General features: G+C 42.4%; 1 protein-coding gene across 1 annotated transcript in view; it reads right to left on the bottom strand.

The window, feature by feature from the left end:
- CAP2 (cyclase associated actin cytoskeleton regulatory protein 2) overlaps window positions 1-20,455 on the bottom strand; it is a 162,399-nt gene that overhangs the window by 111,319 nt on the left and 30,625 nt on the right. The window contains exon 3 of the mRNA XM_054492451.2: window positions 17,507-17,607. Within this exon, the coding sequence (XP_054348426.1) occupies window positions 17,507-17,607 (101 nt within the window). The remainder of the gene's footprint in view (window positions 1-17,506; window positions 17,608-20,455) is intronic.

Raw genomic sequence — 20,455 nt, 5'->3', positions numbered from 1 at the left:
TATAGAGGCCAGGCATGGTGGCTCACGCCTACAATCCCAGCACTTTGGGAGGCCGAGGTGGGTGGATCACCTGAGGTCAGGAGTTCAAGATCAGCCTGGCCAACATGGTGAAACCCCCTCTCTACTAAAAATACAAAAATTAGCTGGGTGTGGTGGCACATGCCTGTAATCTCAGCTATTTAGGAGGCTGAGGCAGGAGAATTGCTTGAACCCGGGAGGTGGAGGTTGCAGTGAGCTGAGATTGAGCCACTGCACTCCAGCCTGGGTGGCAGAGTAAGGCTCTGTCTCCAAATAAATAATAAAATACTTATAGTAAGGTTGACATAAATATCTTGTCTCAGGTGGAGCTAAAGGTGTTTCTATTGGCAGTGATTATAAGTCAATATATTGATGAATTTTCAGGTTACTTATGAATCTTTGTCTCACTTTCTTAAATTGCCTCAGAGCCCCAGTCTTTCAATGGCTCACTTTCCTCAACTACAGAAGAGCAATGAGAATGAAGGGAATGAGGCGGGTACTGGATAAACTGTCACAGCTGTGATAAAATCAGGACACGTATTGTGTGTGTGTGTGTGTGTGTATGTGTGTGTGGAGAGAGAAAAACAAAAATCTGTAGAGACATGGCAATCTAATAGTCTACGTATTTTTCCCCTTCTTTTCACAGGTGTTGATAATAGTCTATGTTTCTCAATATTTCACTTGCTAATTTCATGACTTAAAACCTGGGCCATGATGACTTTTTTTTTTTTTTTTTTTGAGACAGAGTCTTGCTCTGTCGCCAGGCTGGAGTGCAGTGGCGCGATCTCGGCTCACTGCAACCTCTGCCTTCCGGAATCAAGTGATTCTCCTGCCCCAGCCTCTCGAGTAGCTGGGTCTACAGGTCCCAGCACGCCACCACACCCAGCTAATTGTTGTATTTTTAGTAGAAACGGAGTTTCACCATGTTGGCCAGGATGGTCTCTATCTCTTGACCTCGTGATCTGCCTGCCTCGGCCTCCCAAAATGCTGGGATTACAGGCGTGAGCCACCACGCCTAGCTGATGATTTGTTTTTTAACTGCTGGTCTAGGTTTGGCTTGATTCAAGCTGTCAGCCACAGTAAATTCATCTGTCCATTGATTCCATTGTTCCTTAATAGTTTGATTCATCCATTTAAATACTTGTTTTCACTTATTTATTTAGAAAACACTTATTAGCTATTATGGGCACAGTGCTAGACGGAGAGAGGGCTGGAAGAAAAGAGCATAATTCTGGAACCTTGTAATAAACCCCAACTCTCAACAGGTGGGCCCAAAGTTATAAATCATGCTACTTTACCTCTATATTAATTTGTTTTAACTAAAGCAATTGAAAGTCAAGTATCAGCATTCCAAGTACCTCACTATTTAAAATATTTTTTTTCAAAGTGTTTTCTAAAAGGGAAAGGATTTGTATTGCAAACACATGTGAGTTCTCTTTTATATCACTAAAACATCTTATATTTGATACATGAAAAAGACTTGGTGTGTAATGTGTTATAACATATGTGTGTGTGTGTGTGTGTAAAATCTGGCATGTTTTAAAACTAACAGTGTTAAACCACAATGTAAAGACAACCAGAAAAGGAAAAAAAATACTGAAGGTTGGAAAACATATTCTGTACTTGCTTTATGCATAGTAATATAATAAATCTGCAAACACATTCCCTAGAATCAGAGTGATGCTTCAGCCAGTGTGCCCACACATTTGACTGAGACTGTTTTTTCTTACATGTAGCCAATACAATATCATGAGGAATTCATAGATGAGTGGAGGGAGTGCGTGCGCGCACGTGTGTGTGTGTGTGTGTGTGTGTGTGTGTGTGTGTTTTGTGGTAATGGGTGCATGAATAGAAATAACAAGATAAGCTAAATGAAATGATATGTAAAGAGGTCATTCCTTGTGTACAAAAGTATTGCTGAAGCAGCCTCCAGGCAAACAATAGAGTTATCTCGAAGTCTAGATAGAAAACAACAACAAATTTCCAATTATGGGCATAGTTGTAGAAAGAAGGAAAGATAGGGAAAAAAGGTGGCAAGGCAAGAGGCAAGACAAAGAACATATATGCTGCAGTATTCAGTAACATGATTAATTCAGGACATTGGAAACAATCCTCTAAAAGCATATTTTTTTCTTCTTTTTTTAGGACAGAGCCTCCTCTGTCACCCAGGCTGGAGTGCAATACCGTGATCGTGGCCCACTGTAGCCTGGAACTCCTGGGCTAAAATGATCCTCCCGCTTCAGTCTCCCGAGAAGCCAGGGCTACAGGTGCGTGCCACCACGCTCAGCTAATGAAAGGGTATTTTTGAGGAGAAAATGTTAGGAAGAAAGTTGCTGGTTACTCTCAAGAGTTTTATTTTTTTAATAGTGATGGGGTCAGCTGGGCCCAGTGGCTCATGCCTGTAACCCCAGCACTTTGGGAGGCCGAGGCGGTGGATTACTTGAGGTCAGGAGTTTGAGACCAGCCTGGTCAACAGAGCGAAACCCCATCTCTACTAAACGCACAAAAATTAGCCCAGCATGGTGGTGCACATCTGTAGTCCCAGCTACTCGGGAGGCTGAGGCACAAGGATCACTTGAACCCAGGAGGAAGAGGTTGCAGTGAGCTGAGATGCTGCCACTGCACTCCAGCCTGGATGACAGAGTGATATTCTGTCTCAAAAAAAAAAAAAAAATTAGTGATGGGGTCTCACTATATTGCTCAGGCTGGTCTTGAACTCCTGGCCTCAAGCAATTCCCCCCACTTGGCCTCTAAAAATGCTGGGATTACAGGCCTGAGCCACCACACCCAGCCAGCTCTCAGGAACTTCTGGCATGGACTGAGCTGTAGATACATGCCATGCATTTCCACAGAGGCATATCATGCATGTGAGACTCAATCGGTTTTTTCCAGATGCAAGTGAAGAGGTACCCAAGGGTAATGTGATTCACCCCAAGCACAGCAGCCCTGGGCATGCTCACAAATTCACCCCTGCACATGTTGTCTGTTCCATTTTGCTTATGTCAGTGAACATAGAACAGAAAGGAAGAACCAGGGCAGGTGCTCCACAGGTTCCCTGGTGGCAAACATCATCATGTGCAGATTCAAAGACCCAGAGAATCAAGAACCCCATCCACGGCTGCACACTAAGTTCATGGTCAACTTGGAGGTGAAACCCAGGTTTCCCTCCCCTAGTGCAATATTCCAATCATTATATCATGAGCTCTATGGAGTAGAGGAATCTCTTTCAGATTCAGCAACTCCAGTGAGGATTCAGCTTTGCCTGATTTACTCAACCAAAGAATTTAATTGGCCCTAAAGTATTTCCTACTGAAAACAGGCCAGGAAAGGCTAATGTCATTATGGAGGTTCCTCCTCTTCCTGCTTAATTTGTTTGTACAGGCAATAATGACTTCTGCAAAGAAGTGAACGCAACAAGAGTTCATTACAATTCCTACAAGTTATTGTTGTTGTTTTTTTTAAAATTTTAAATTTGAAAAGTGTAGGTTACGTAGATAACAGAAAAAAATGCATTTTAAAGTTAATTTGAACTTTTTTTTCTCGACAGCTACACGTTTCAAATCTGTTGGCTGTAGTTTAACTATGAATCTATGATAGAAAATGTATATTTTTAATGCCAGGCACCGTGGCTCGCTCCTGTAATCCCAACACTTTGGGAGGCCGAGGTGGGAGGATTGCTTGAGTCTAGGAGTTCGAGACCAGCCTGAGCAACATGGTGAAACCCTGTCTCTACTAAAAATATGAAAAATTAGCTGAGCATGGTGGTGTGCACCCATAGTCCCAGCTATTCAGGAGGCTGAGGTGGGAGAATCACCTGATCCAGGAAGTTGAGGCTGCAGTGAGCCTTGATCGTGCCACTGCACTCCACCCTGGGCGAAAGGAGTGAGACCCTGTCTCAAAGTAAAAACGACAATTTTTTTTTCATTTGGACAGAGGATCTGAAATAAGCCTATGTACTGTGTACATATAATGGTCTTAAGACTTAAAAAGTATTTTAAAATGCACTTGATATTTAATAATATATTAATAATAAAGCTTGAAAGTACATAAGGATTTTTCAAAGGCAGCATGTTTTTCTTGAACAAATTAGTTCACATAACTCAGAAAATTTCGTATTTCTCTTTGCCACTGTGAAATTCCTTAAACATCTTGAAAGAAACATGAGATAAAGTTTAGAAAGGTCACTTCGATATAACTAAATAGCCTCCTGAAATATAAGAATGACTCAATATGAAGAAATATTAATATATTAATGTAATTTATTAAAAGATCTAAGAAGAAAAGTTATATTTTTAGCATCTCTATAGATGCTGAAAAAGACCTTTGAAAAAAATTAAACAATCTTCTTGCTTAAAAATGGGAGACACCATGGAATACTATGCAACCATAAAAAAGGATGAGTTCATGTCCTTTGTAGTGACACAGATGAAGCTGGAAACCATCATTCTGAGCAAACTATCGCAAGGACAGAAAACTAAACACCACATGTTCTCACTCATAGGTGGGAAGTGAACAAAGAGAACACTTGGACACAGGGCGGGGAACATCACACACCAGGGCCTGTCATGGGGTGGGGGGATGTGGGAGGGATAGCATTAGGAGAAATACCTAAAGTAAATGACGAGTTAATGGGTGCAGCAAACCAACACGGCACATGTGTACATATGTAACAAACCTGCACGTTGTGCACATGTACCCTAGAACTTAAAGTATAATAAAAAAAAAATGGGAGATACAGAATTGAACATTAAAATGACCACACACACACACACACCACACACAGTTTTTTCCAGCCCAAAACAAGCATCATATTAATGGGCTGGCATTCCTGCTAAAAGATAAGCCTCTGTCAATATTTTTAAAATACTGTCTTAAAGGTAATAGTAAATAAAAAGACATGAAAGGTATAAAAAGGAAGAGGTCAGTAATTACTATTTGCAAATAACTATATACTTAAAAAGTGCTGGATAATCAACTGAAAAGCTCCAATGAACAACAACAAAAGTGAACTTCAGAAAGGCAGCCAGGCACAAATTAACACACAGAAATCAGCAGCCTTCACATATACGAACAATCAATTCAAAAATACATAGACAAAATTAGCCCATTTACTAAAAATAACAACCCCTGTCCTCCAAAATAAACTCAAGAATCATGCCAAAACTCTGCAGAAAAACTTAATACTACTCCTGAAGGATACAAAAGTGGACTTGAATCAATGGAGAGACATAACCTGGTTTTGGACAGGAAGACTCAACATCACACAGACGTGAACATTTTAATACTAACTTATAATTTTAACCGATTCCAATAAAAACTCCAACATTTTTCTTCTGGAAACAGAGAAGCTGATTTTAATAAAAAGGCAAAGACAAGCAAGACCATCCAGGAGAACTCTGGATAGGAAGAGCCATGGGGGGAATTAACTCTATTACACATGAAACCTACTCTAAATCAGGGGTCCCCAACCCCCAGGACACACAGACTAGTACTGGTCCATGGCCTGGTAGGAAGTGGGGTGCACAGCAGGAGGTGAGCAGTGAGTAAGCCAGCAAGCAAGTGACTGGAGCTTCGTCTATATTTATAGCCACTCCCCATCGCTTGCATTACCGCCTGAGCTCCACCGCCTGTGAGATCAGCAATGGCATTAGATTCTCATAGGAGCGTGAACCCTATTGTGAACAGTGCATGCGAGGGATCTAGGTTGCATGCTCCTTATGAGAATTTAATGCCTGATGATCTGTCACTGTCTCCCATCACCCCTAAATGGGACCGTCTAGTTGCAGGAAAATAAGCTCAGGGCTCTCATTGATTCTATCTTCTGATGAGTACATAATAATAATAGAAATAAAGTGCAATCCCTCTCCTTGGTCCATAGAAAAACTGTTTTCCATGAAACTGGTCCCTGGTGCCAAAAAAGGTTGAGTACTGCTGCTCTAAATCCTCAGTGACTGAAGCAGTTGGAACTGAGACATGAACAGCACAACGGAATGAACAGAAAGTCCAAAAACAGATCTGAAGACATACAGGTGTTTAGCATGTGATAAAGGCAGCATTTTGATCCATGGGGGAAATGGACTGATTGATGTTAGTGATGGGAATTGCAGTAACTTATCTGGAAAAAAAAAACCAGTTGGATCCATGCCTTACATCATTCACCAAGATAAACTCAAATGTGGATCAAATTTATGTGTCAAAAATGAAGCCATGAAAGTGTTAGAAGAAAAAGCCTTTTTTTCTCTCTCTCTTTATTTTGTTAAGACAGAGTCTCGCTCCGTAGCCCAGGCTGGAGTGCAATGGTACGATCTTGATTCACTGCAACCTCCGGCTCCTGGGTTCAAGCGATTCTTCTGCCTCAGCCTCCCAAGTAGCTGGGATTACAGGTGCGCACTACCACGCCCAGCTAATTTTTGTATTTTTAGTAGAGATGGGGTTTCACCATGTTGGTCTGGCTGGTCTTCAACTCCTGACATCGTCATCTGCCCGCCTTGGCCTCCCAAAGTGCTGGGATTATAGGCATGAGCCACTGCGCCCAGCAGAAAAGGCCTTTTAAATGACAACTCACACTCTAGAAGCCATAAAAAAAAGATATGTTTATAATAAATTCTACTACATAAAAAAACTTCTGGGCCAGGCACAGTGACTCACGCCTGTAATCCCAGCACTTTGGGAGGCCGAGGTGGGCGGATCACGAGGTCAGGAGATCGAGACCATCCTAGCTAACACTGTGAAACCCCGTCTCTACTAAAAATACAAAAAAATTAGCCAGACGTGGTGGTGGGCACCTGTAGTCCCAGCTACTCAGGAGGCTGAGACAGGAGAATGACGTGAACCTGGGAGGCGGAGCTTGCAGTGAGCCAAGATCGTGCCACTGCACTCCAGCCTGGGCAACAGAGAGACACTCTGTCTCAAAAAAAAAACCAACTCTGGATGATCAAACCAACAAACAAAAAAACCAACATAAGCAATGTCTTTTTTTTGTTTTTTTTCGAGATGGAATCTCATTCTTTCACCCAGGCTGGAGTGCAGTGGCACAATCTCGGCTCACTGCAACCTCCACCTCCTAGGTTCAAGCAATTCTCCTGCCTCAGCCTCCCGAGTAGCTGGGATTACAGGCACCCACCACCATGCGCAGCTAATTTTTGTATTTTTAGTAGAGACGGGGTTTCACCACATTGGCCAAGCTGGTCTTGAACTCCTGATCTTGTAATCCGCCCACCTTGGCCTCCCAAAGCACTGGGATTACAGGCCTGAGCCACCACGCCCGACCAGCAATGTTATAATCTAGTCATAATGTCATAATGACAATGGGGAAAAATATTTGTATCTCTCACCACAGACAGAGGCTAATATCTCCAATACATAAAGTTCTCTAGAAATCAATGATAAACCAATGACTTTCTTGCTCCCGCCTGTGGACAAAAGAAATGCATAAACAACTCACAGCAAAAGTGACATAAGTGACTCTTTATTTTTTTGAGACGGAGTCGCGCTCTGTTGCCCAGGCTGGATGGAGTGCAGTGGCATGATCTGTGTTCACTGCAAACTCCACCTCCCAGATTCAAGCAATTCTCCTGCCTCAGCCTCCCAAGTAGCTGGGATTACAGGCATGCACCACCACGCCCAGCTAATTTTTGTATTTTTAGTAGAGACGGGGTTTCACTGTGTTGGCCAGACTGGTCTCGATCTTGTGACCTCATGATCCGCCCGCCTCGGCCTCCCAAAGTGCTGAGATTACAGGTGTAAGCCACCGCGCCCAGCCTGTGATCCTTAAACATACGAAAAAGTGCTCAACCTCACTCATTGTAAGAAAAATACAAATTGAAAACAACACAGAAACACCGTTTGTCACCTATCAGATTGGCAAAACTCCACTGACATCCCCCTCTGTAGGTGAGTTTGGGGAAACAGACACACTCATCCATTGTTGATGAAAGTATAACAGGAATATTCCCCATGGAAGGCAATTCACAATAGATCTCAAAAGCACAATGCCCTTCCTTTCACCCAGCATCCTGCCTATCCCTGTTCTGCTGCTCTAGACCCACTCTCTACCCTGCTGCACCCTGCTCTGTGCTCCAGGCCGACCACTAGACCAGCGGTCCCCAAACTTTTTGGCACCAAGGGTCAATTTCATGGAAGACAATTTTTCCACAGACAGAGCAGGAGGATGGTTTGGGGATGACTCAAGTGCACTACATTCATTGTGCACTTTATTTCTATTATTATATTGTAATATATAATGAAATAATTATACAACTCACCATAACGTAGAATCTATGGGAGCCCTGAGCTTGTTTTCCTGTAACTAGACAGTCCCATCTGGGGGTGATGGGAGCCAGTGACAGATCATAAGGCATTAGATTCTCATAAGGAGCACAAAACCTAGATCCCTCGAATGGGCAGTTCACCATAGGGTTTACGCTCCTCTGAGAATCTAATGCCGCCACTGATCTGACAGAAGGCAGAGCTCAGGTAGTAATGCAAGGGATGGGGAGTGGCTCTAAGTACAGACGAAGCTTTGGCCGCACACCTGCCCGCCACTCACCTCCTTCTCTGCAGCCTGGTTCCTAACAGGGTTGGGGACCCCTGACATAGATGGCATCAGCATCCACAGGCTCCTTAGCTCCTGGATTCTCACTGGGTTCAGTCACTGGAAGGCTTGACAGGAGACTGGAGCAAGGGAGGCAAGCAGAAGGTGGCCTTTATTCCCCTGGTTCTTCCTGCTGGTCTCCACTGCATGGCTGTGTCTCTCTGCGGAATGTTCTGATACCCGCCTCCCTCTCTCTTCTTCTGCAAACCTCGGTGTAGCAGTGATTCCTGTGATTGGTAGTCCTGGGTACTTTATGATTTCTTGTTTCCTGACTGCCTGCTCACAGCTTTGGAAATAGTCCCTTTATTAAACTCTCCTCAAATTCCCTTGTTTGGGCCAGGTGTGGTGGCTCATGCCTGTAATCCCAGCACTTTGGGAGGCCAAGGCGGGTGGACCACTTGAAGTCAGGAGTTCAAGACCAGCCTGGCCAACATGGTAAAACCCTGTCTCTACTAAAAACACAAAAGAAAAAACAAATTAGCTGGAAGGGTGGCACACGCCTATAATCCCAGTTACTTGGGAGGCTGAGGCAGGAGAATCAGTTGAACCTAGGGGGCACAGGTTGCAGTGAGCTGAAATCGTGCCACTGTGCTCCAGCCTGGGTGACAGAGTGAGACTCTATCAAGGAAGGAAGGAAGGAAACAAAGAAAGGGAAAGATTCCTTAGTTTAACCATGCCAAGATTAAGAGTTTAGTCATCTTAACCTTAGAGACTCACAGGATCTATCCATGAGTATCCTTCCAGGACCCTGACTGATACACCCTGGAATCCCATTTTGGAGAATTTATCCTCAGATATACTTGTGAATATAGAAAATTCTGTGCATACATGCTTATGCACTGTAGCAAAAGATTAGAAACAACCCAATGTCCAGCAACAGGGATCTGGTCAAATAAACTGTGATAAACTACACAGAGGAGTATTTTGAAGCCGTAATAAACAGTGAAGAAGCTCTAGATGGACTGATAGAAAAGATCTCTAGAATATATTGTTAAGTGAAGAAAACAAGGTGTGAAGCAGTGTATATAATGAGGTGACTGTTTAGTAATAAGAGGAAAATAAGAATAAATGTATTTTCAAAAACAAACACTGGAAGGATACATAAGAAACTTGAAAAGTCGTCACCTTCAGGGGTATGGAGGGAAATGGGATGAACACGTACATTAGTACACGTTACTACACAAAGTACACGTGGTGCTTTTCCTGGCTTCAATTTTTTAACCCATGCAAACGTTTACTCAAAAAATTAAATCAGGCCAGGTGCAGTGACTCACGCCTGTAATCCCAGCACTTTGGGAGGCCGAGGCAGGCGGATCACTTGAGGTCAGGAATTCGAGACCAGCTTGGCCAACAGAGCAAAACCCCGTCTCTACTAAAAACACAAAAATTAGCCGGGCTTGGTGGTGCGGGTCTGTAGACCCAGCTACTCAGGAGGCTAAGGCAGGACAATTGCTTGAACCTGGGAGGCGGAGGTTGCAGTGATCTGAGATCACGCCATTGCACTCCAGCCTAGGCGACAAAGTGAGACTCTGTCTCAAAAAAAAAAAAAAAAAAAAAAAAGAAATTAAGTTACTAAAAAAGCAGAAAGAAAAGCATTGAAGCAAGAGTTTGGCAGAAAGCATATTTGCTGTCCAGGAAAAAGAAAAAGGGCAGGTATCATCTCAAGCTTAGAGACTCATGGAATCTGATTCACTGTTTCAGCAAGGTGTCTTGGTGATTTTTTTCAACTCATGGAATCTGATTCATTGTTTCAGCAAGGTGTCTTGGTGATTTTTTTCATTGGTAGAGTAAATGGGCAATCCTGTGGTTGGTCAGGCCTGGTGGCCCTTCGAAGTCTGGTTTTGATTCCAAGTCCGGTTTCTTATTGGCCAGTCCCCAAAGCTCTAAGTGTGTTTATGAAATTAGGATGTTCCGTGAGATAGATGCGGATTGTATGCTCTAGAAACAAACTTTAAGTAAAAAAGGAGTCACAGGGATGTCCAATTAAGGCCTGAGATTTAGCAGGAGATGAGCTGTGAATCAAAGCATGTTTGGTAGCAAACCATGTGTTCTACGCTGAGAATAAAACTTCTCCACGTTCTTGGGAAGACATGATAACAGAGGCTGATCTATCTGTGACTTTTCTGAATTCTGCAAATTTGTTGCCAACAGCATAGTGAGTAATGATCAGGCCGAGCCCACGCCAGTACAAAGGAGCAGAAATGAAGACCATGAGGGACAGAGTTCTGTCCTGGAGGCAGCATTCTCCTGGTCACTAAGAGGCACAGTAGCCTTCCACCCTCTCCTCTGCCCTAGGCCTGAGCCTGGTCATGGAGACCTATCCTCGTCTTCTAGAAAGAGGGAGTGAGGTCTAGAAAGAGGGAAGGAGGCAGGTCAGTGCGGTCTTGCTTCTCACGAGTCAGCCAATTACCACAAGGGTGATGGGAGACACAGCTGCCATGACAACTTGTAGGACCTGAAAGCACAGACACGTGGAGGCCTAGAGTCCTTTTAGATGAAGGAGTCAGATGTTCGTCTATACCACAAGGAGAGAGCAGGAAGAGAAGATGTTTTATCTTCAGTGTTCTGTAAATCCTTTTTCTGACATGGTTCCTTCTGTTTGCTTCTCATGGTGTTTTCCCCAGCATGGTTGAAGATGCTTTTTATAATGGTGATGAGGCCACCCTATTGCAGGTTAAAGTAGGCGCCTGCCAAGGTGACAGACAGAGACTCTGGAGACCAGATTCCTGGCTCTGCCACTGCATTGCTGAGATCTTTAACACACCACGCACATCACCTAGCCTCTCTAATTTGCAGTTTCCTTCTCTGTAGAAGATAGAAGGACAGATAGATGGATGGATGGGAGGGAGAGAGGGAGGGAGGGAGGGGGGAGAGAGGGAGGGAGGGAGGGAAGAGAAAGGAGGGAAGGAAGGAAGTAAAAGAAAATAAAAGCTAAGAAAGAAAGGGAGAAGGAAGGAAGGGAGGAAGAAAAAAAGAGGGAAAAAAGAAAAGGAGAGAAGGAAGTATGGAAGGAAAGAAGGATGAAAATAAATGGAAAGAAAGGAAAAGAAAGAAAAGAGGGAGAAGAAAGGAAAGGAAGAAGGAAGCAAGAAAAAAAGACAGAAAACAAGCAAGCAAGCAAGGGGGTGGATGGGTGGATAACTGGAATGGATGACTTTTAAATGCTTCCTTCTCTAAAAATTCTGGCTATCATTCATGGCTAAGACAGTAAGAAAGAAGATGCCCGATTTAAAGCCTGGATGAAACCTAGAGGCAGAATTCTTGATGCAAGTCATCTTTTGGATCTCTGCCATTTGGTGAAATTGAAAGACGTACAGATTCTTCGGGCTTGCAATTGCCAAGATATTCCACATCTAGTGGTAATAAAAATTAACGTTCAAATTAAAACAGTGAACAGGAAACTGGAAGTTCATAGGAAGAGCAAGTTGGCTGAAGGCAGAGTGGGGAGGTGAGGAGATCGACGTGGAATGGGCTGGTTTGCAGAGTCAGCCCCATAGTGGTCCTTCTGATAAGATTTTTTGGGATGCGGATCCTGTAAAGACACAGATTCTGAAGCGCCAAAAATGTAAATGGTCACTTTTCAAATGAGTACAAATGATCCATAAATATTTTCGAGAATCAAAAGAACTGAAAGAATACAAGTTACCATCCATAAGATAAACATGCAGATATTCTGTATTATTTATCCCAGAGATAAGATTATTATATGTTACAGAGATAAGATTCATGTAAAGGAAGATGTGACAACTCGTAGGACCAGAAAGCACAGACTGGTAGAGGCCTCCGGGTCCTTTTAGATGAAGGAGACTGATATTCGTCTACACCACAGGAGAGTGGAAAGATGTTTTGTCTTTAGTGTTCTGTGTATCCTTTTTCTGACATGGTTCCTTCTGCTTGTTTCTCAGGGCATCTTCCCTGGCATGACTGAAGATGCTCTTTATAATGGTGATGAGGCCACCCTATTGCAAGCTCTTCATTTGGAAACCGAATAGCTCCCTCATGCTTTCAGGCAGAGAGAACTGATGAGTCAGGTGCATGGGCTATTGAGAGACAGAGGCCCTGATAAATTATGTTGTCCTGCCTTGTTAAGGAGCAGATGAAGGGACTAGCTCAAGGTCATGCTGTCAAAAGCAGGGCCACTCTAAATCCAAATATTAATACAAACTGCCAGTGCGAGTCAGAGGAAGAGAGACTTCTCATTTTGCCACTCTTTGAACTCATTAACCAAACAGCATGGCACAAAATGAGCAACCTGTTTTGTAGATGATTTAAATAAATGGTAAAGACTATGAACATCTAGCATAGTGACTATGACCCGTCAAAAGTGAGGCTCTAATAACTTTCTGATAGTGTTCATCCTTCATAGAGGTCAGGGAACTCAAAGACAGAACATTAGACAGCATGGATTTAATCATAGCATGCTTTATGTGTGTTACGTTTAGTTGAATTTTATTGCCCTTTTGTTCAAATTGTGGTTCTTTCATTTTAAATAATTAATAATAATTATTGTTTTTAATGAGATCTTTTTTTAAACTTCTAGTTTAGGTTCAGGGGTACACATACAGGTTTGTTATGCAGGTAAATTTTGTGTCGCGGAGGTTTGGTGTACAGATTATTTCATTGCCCAGGTGATAAGCATAGCACCCGACAGGTACTTTCTGATCCTCACCCTTCTTCTGCCCTCCACCCTCCAATTGGCCCACTGTCTATTGTCCCCTTCTTTGTGACCACGTGTTCTCAATGTTTAGCTCCCAGTTATTAGTGAGAGCATGTGGTAACAACAGTTTTTTAAATCCATTTCAATCAAGAACAGGAAATAAATATTCCAGATTCCTACAAACATTTACAATGTAAGTTCTAGAAATCTCCAAAAAGGACTTGGGTTAGGAAAAGCTATGATTTGCAGTTGCTTCCTATTTGTCACATCAATTAGAAATAGACCTGAGATCAGTTCCGCCATGAATCCTAACAATAGGATAGCTTTGTTAAAAAATAACCCCTAATGGCTGGGTGTAGTGGCTCACGCCTATAATCTCAGCACTTTGGGAGGCTGAGGAGGGTGGATCATGAGGTCAGGAGTTCAAGACCAGCCTGGCCAACATGGTGAAACTCCGTCTCTACTAAAAATACAAAAATTAGCCAGACGTAGTGGCGTGCGGCTGTAATCCCAGGTACTCAGGAGGCTGAGACAGAAGAATCGCTTGAACCCGGGAGGTGGAGGTTGCAGTGAGCTGAAATCACGCCACTGCACTCAAGCCTGGGCAACAGGGCGAGACTCTGTCTCGAAAAAAAAAAAAAAACCCAAAGTCACATAAATCTATTTATGGATAAATGATGTCCAACCAAGGGCTAGGTATTATATAGGCCCAGTTTCTAGAGGATCTGCTTCTTTGACATTGAGAACTCTATTTACCCAATATCTATTAAAAAATCATGCATGCGTGCAATTATGCATAAAATTATCTATTCTTTTTTAAAAGGGGTGCAAGCTGTGTCAAGTTTCTTGGGTTGAAGAGTAGTTTAAATAAGCCCTTTGGTTTAGGTTGCACACAAGAAGGCTTTACAAGTTCTAATCTTTTCTAAACCTGTTATGCTCTTCGGTTCAGCAGAGATTCCTAATTGTAGCTATTAGTTCCCCTTTTTTGTGGTCTGTTCTGTCAATAGGCTATTGAGTGTTCAGTAAATTAAGCCCAACCAGCAGCCAACACATTGAGACAGACGTTAAATCATGGCTTGGCTGCCCTTATTCCTTACTGGTATCTGTGAAATGACTTTTAAGCACAGGCACAGGATTTAACATGATGCACATTTGTGTCACTCTCAAATTTCCATCCTGTACAATCAGGTATGTGAGGGCTTTTTTTCTAGGCAACAGGTGTGTTCTCGGAATAAAGTTCAACCCCCACTTCTGGCTGATGTGAGAGGCAACAGCTGCAAGCTTAATGCCAATGACACATGGTTCTATAAGCGAGAGAAAAAATAAACGGCATGTTCAAAGTATTAAAGTCATGGGCAGATGGACTATAGCTGCCTGTACTTTTCTTTGTGTTGTAGAGCTGGAGTCTAAACTTTCAGATGACAAGTGTTTCTTTCTTTCTCTCTTTCTTGCTTGTCTTTCTTCCTTCCCTCTTTTATTCTTTTCCTTCCTTTCCTCTATTTTTTAAAAACTAGGGAGAACATAAATTTTCTTAAGCATTACATATTCATTACTGAGAATATTCCTTCATCTGAGTCATCCTGTTTACAGCCTGATGAACGAAGAGATGAAAAACTTAGTATTAAGCTACACTTTATAACTCACTTTGTTCTAAAAAGAACTTAAAGGGACTATTTACTGTGCAATTTGAAGACAGCATACAAATCTTACTCTTTTAAAAAATGCAAAGTTAAATATACTTATTTACAGGTCTCATTATTCTCTTGTAAAAAGCTTCTGTCTAGAATTTTTGAGATACTCCTAATGAGTTATAATGTACTGTGTACCTCAGAAGCCTAATGTTGGCATTAATTAATAGTAACCATAATGATACAAGGATTACTGTGATAGCGTTCAAGAGAGAAAATGTTCATCAATCACTCAAGCATCTTTTTCAGTGTATTGCAGATAATATTCCTTTGTGTATGTTAGCATTCAGGAGTTATCATGTCTCAGAATACAAGAGGCTCAGCCACTCTCTTGCTGCATACAAGGTTTCTTGTAAACAAAAACACTGAGGAAAAGAACAGACTAGAGTAGTAACGATAGAGCTGTGGGATACATTTGATGCAGACGCTTCTTAGTGCCCAGGTTTTTCCAGAACTCAAATATATCAAGGCTTGTCTCTTTCACCAAGGGGTACTTCAACAGAAATGGAGAAGTATCTTTGTTTTTCTTAGATGTGGCAAACAAATACATTGCAACGTGATGAGATAAGCACCTATTTAATTACAATTTTGGAGCCTCCGGCATAACCGGAGTCACTGGATCCCCTGGGAGACTGGTGTTGGGTATTGCATATGATGTGTAATTGGGAGGCGAGCAAAGAGAGAATCCCTTTATACTTTTTTTTAAAAGCCCCAAACCACAACTTTATTCAAGAATCAGATTTTCTGTGAATCTGTAGTGAAAATGGTTTTGCCAGGATTCTGTCATTGCTGAGAAATCTATAGGTAGATGGATTTGGAATTCAATCCTTAGTGAGAAACAAAGGCCAAAGAAAAAGAAGAACCCAGTGATACATTTCTTTTTATGTTTTTAATTGGTTTGGCTATCACATTAGATTTTCACTAAATGCATGCAAACAATGACTAACCCCGGAGATGATGTTAATATTTTTTAAAATATGAAAAGTGTCTAAAACTGGCAGGCTAACCTAGGTACTTTTAAAGTTCTCTTCCAATCCAGAGATTATCGAATTCTGTGTTTTTGCTTTTCCTCAGGCTGTACTTTGTTCAAAATTATAGTAAGATATACATAACAAAATTTACCATCTTAACCATTTTCAGTGTACAGCTCGGTAGTGTTAAGTATATTCACATAGTTGTACAATCTCCAAAACTTCTTAATCTTGGAAAACTGAAACTCTGTACTAATTTAACAATTTCCTATTCTCTCCTCCCTCCAGCCTCCGGCAAACACCATTCTACTTTGTCTCCACAAATTTGACCACCCTAGGTACTGCAAATAAATGGAATCATACAGTATTTGTCTTTTTGTGTCTGGCTTATTTCCCTTAGCATAATGTCCTCAAGGTTCATCCATACTACAGCATGTAACAGTATTTCCTTCCTTTTCAAGGCTGAATAATATTGCATTGTATGTACAGACCACATTTAGTGTATCTGTCAATGCACACTTGAGTTGCTTCCACCTCGTGGCTATTGTGAATAATGCTGCTATGAACATGGGTGTCTCTTGGAGATGCTGCTTTTAAATTTGGGGGATATACATAGAAATGAAATTGTTGGATCATATAGTAGTTCTTTTTTTTTTTTTTTGAGGAGCCAACATCCTGTTTTCCACAGTGCCTGCACCATTTTACATTCCCACCAACAGTGTGTAGAGGCTCCAGTTTCTCCCCATCCTAACCAGTACTTGTTAATTCCTGTTCTTTGGATAGTAGCCATCCCAATGGATATGAGGTGATATCCTCAGGCCGCATTTTACAGAAAGAAGAAGGGTGGCTGGTGACTGAGTCAGCTCAGCCAGGGGAACTTTCTTAAAGCATAAATCAAATTGCCCTGAGTCCTCTGCCCGGTGACCCCGGGTGGCTTCCCATCACAGTGGGAGGGAGAGCCAAGTCCTTCACTGTGACTAGAAGAGCATGTTGTACTCTGAGCCCTTGTTACCCCTCTCCCTTATGTTTTCCCAGGCCTTCTGTTCTGCTGGGAACACACCAAGCTTGCTCTGAGCCTTTGCTCTTGCTGTTCCCTCTGCCTGGAACTCTCTTCCCCACATCACTCCACAGCTCACTACCTCTCACCATCAGATCTCTGCTCAGTGTCACCTCGGATACACCTTCCTATCTCAAGCAATAGCCCTGCTTCCAGCACTCTAAATCATGACTCTGCTTTCTTATTCTTTTCATACTTATAACTACCTGAATTCGTTTATATATTTGTATATATCATCTGTTTCCCAGACTAAAGTGGAAGTTCTGTGAGAACAGGATGTGGCCTATCTTCTTCACCCCCATGCTCCTAGCTTCCAGAACAGTGCTGGACAATACTCTATCCATAGGCGTTGCAGGAACAATTAAATGAATAAATGGGTAAATGAATGTTTTAGCCACAATCTGCCTAGCCAGAGTAAAAAATAAATAAGTAAATAAAGATCTCCTCAGGCTGTTAGAGTTCGCAGAGGCTGGGCTGGTAAGTTTAAACTCTCTAATGAGAACGGGGGAGGAAAGTACTTACATGGGTCTCCACGTCCCCAGCAAGGATCCTACTGTTCTTTAAAAACTCGGCCACCATACTGTCCATCAGCTTGTCAAAGGCTTCCACGGAGGGTGCCACACCTTAGGGAAAGGAGCAGTTTGTTATTCCCTGGCCGTTGAATGAAAACCTGGGACTAGCCAGGCACGGTGGCTCACACCTGTAATCCCAGCACTTTGGGAGTCCGAGGCGGGCAGATCACCTGAGGTCAGGAGTTTAAGACCAGCCTGGACAACATGGTGAAACCCGTCTCTACTAAAAATACAAAAATTAGCCAGGCGTGGTGGTGGGCATCTTTAATCCCAGCTACTCAGGAGGCTGAGGCAGGAGAATCGCTTGTAACTGGGAGGTGGAGGTGATCTCAGTGAGTCGAGATCGTGCCACTGCACTCCAGCCTGAGTGACAGAGCAAGACTCCATCTCAAGAAAAAAAAAAAAAGATAACCTGGGACTGTCTTGCCATAGGCAATACAGAAGTTTAATATCATCAATGTCATTCTCACTAATTCATTTGCTAAGTCATTCCTTCACTCAATCAATGTTTTTGTTTTTTTGGGTTTTTTTTTTTTTTTTTTTTTTTTGAGACAGGGTCTCACTCTGTCACCCAGGCTGGAGTGCAGTGGTGATCTTGGCTCACTGCAACCTCCTTCTCCCAGGTTCAAGTGATTCTCCAGCCTCAGCCTCCCAAGTAGCTGGGACCATAGATGCGTGCCACCATGCTGTGTTAATTTTTGTAGTTTTTGTAGAGACAGGGTCTCAGCATATTGGTCAGGCTGGTTTCGAACTCCTGGGCTCAAGTGATCGGCCCACCTTGGCCTCCCAAAGTACTGGGATTACAGGCGTGAGCCACCGTGCCTGGATCTCCATCAATGTTTATTAAACATTTCTCAACAGCTCAGGAAAACACTGTTGTCCTATTTTTCATCCTCCTGAGTAAAGACGCTACATAATTTCATTTCATTCCCTCCGAACACAGGGAGGTAGGTAGCACCATCACAGATGAGGTAATGGCTGCAAACACAGCACCTGACAGGGCCAGAGTTACAGACCAAACAAAAGGCAGATCCAAAACCTGAACCCGGCCGATTCATCCAAAGCCAGTGGCCCTTCTTCCATAGCCACCTGCTCAGATGCTATAATGACCTCACAAACAGTTACCAAGATTACCCATGACAATCAGAAGGTAATAATGAACTCTGGGCAAGGAGGAAAAGAAAGCTGATTTCACTCATTTTCTTCCTTCTTCACTCCCCAGCGGGTGGGGGGACAACCATAGTGGGAATGAAATTGACTGCTGAGCCCATACCTGTTGGGTTCAGAGCTGCCAAATTACTGGCAAAGCTCAAGTGGCAACTGCCCAACAGGTGTGCTCTGCATTTCCTTCCCTGCCTTTTAATTAACAGAAAAAAAATCTAAGTCCCTGATTTCATGTCCCTAATATTGAGAAATACAATACTGAGAAACTATGAAAACTCTAACCAAAACCTAGGATTCCTTTTCTCATGTTGTACAAATATATCATCCACGCTCACAAAACTATTAGGAGAGTGTCTTTCTTTTTCTCTTTCTCCCAATTACCCATTTCCACAGGACCAAAGGGTGATGGAAACAAGTTATTTACAGCTCTCTGCAGGTGTGTTCTAACTTCTGAGCAGGATATTGAAGCTAGACGTTGAAGCTGAGTTATCTTAAAGCTCACAGTACAGTATGTAACAACTTCTGGAACATAAAAAGGACACAAGCCCAAAGGCTCCTTATGGATCCGTTTGGAGACAGATAAACCTGTTTGTTGCTATGGAAGAGGCCCGAGAGGGGGTCTCTGCTGAGTATTTAAAGTGGGAGAAAGTTTCAGAAAAGTGACAGAGTCCTCTACATAGCAGAAGGTACAATGATAAAAGGGAATATTTTCCAATTTCCTTTCATCGTTCAGCTCTGTTCACACCTCCTGCGGGCAGACCTGTCTTTCTCCCCAAACTGCATCCTTTGAGCATCCCTTAATCAAAGAATTTGGGGCCATGAATAGTAATGCATTGAGACCAAAGATTCTGGAACATTAGGACTGTGTATAATTCATCTTCAATTATCTTGCACCTAGCACAGTGTTTGTCGCATTATAAAAAAGCAAAAATATTTCTTCAACTGTTGAGCGCAACTTAACTGATTATCACCAGAGAAAAAAAACACTCACCTTCTAAAGCACATCATAATACCAGGATCATAATAGAGTGGTCCTTTGATCTACGCCTATTATGCATTTGTAAGGATTATGTTCTTTCTAAAAGTTTATTTATTTTTTTTTTGAGACGGAATCTTGCTCTGTCGCCCAGGCTGGAGTGCAGTGGCGCGATCTCGGCTCACTGCAAGCTCCGCCTCCCGGGTTCACGCCATTCTCCTGCCTCAGCCTCCCGAGTAGCTGGGATTACAGGCGCCCGACACCGCGCCCGGCTAAGTTTTTTCATTTTTAGTAGAGACGGAGTTTCACCGTCTCAGCCAGGATGGTCTTGATCTCCTGACCTCGTGATCCGCCCACCGCGGCCTCCCAAAGTGCTGGATTACAGGCGTGAGACACTGCTCCCAGCCCGATTTTAAACATTTTTAAGTTTCTTTTAAAGTTAAAAAAAAATAACTTTTGTTATAACATTGTCGTAATGATGTTTACATGTAAGGTAAAAGGTTGTTCTGCGGATATGTTAAAAATAGAATTTAGAAAATTGTCAAAACTTACTAATTAAGAAGAAATGGAAATGGTGTTGTTTAGGATTAGTAAAATGTTTTAAGGATGGATATCATTCAGACAATTTACTAATTATCCTACTTCATTTCAAGTAGGATAGTAAATTACGGGCTAAGTTGTTTTAGAGGAGCTTTGCTTTAATAACTGGTTTGGAATGATTTGTTATATGAGAAAATATTTGTTTAAACACTTAAATAA

The sequence above is a fragment of the Pongo pygmaeus genome, chromosome 5, assembly GCF_028885625.2.
Source record: "Pongo pygmaeus isolate AG05252 chromosome 5, NHGRI_mPonPyg2-v2.0_pri, whole genome shotgun sequence".
NCBI classification, from domain to species: domain Eukaryota; kingdom Metazoa; phylum Chordata; class Mammalia; order Primates; family Hominidae; genus Pongo; species Pongo pygmaeus.
This window is presented reverse-complemented; position numbering and strand designations above follow the sequence as displayed.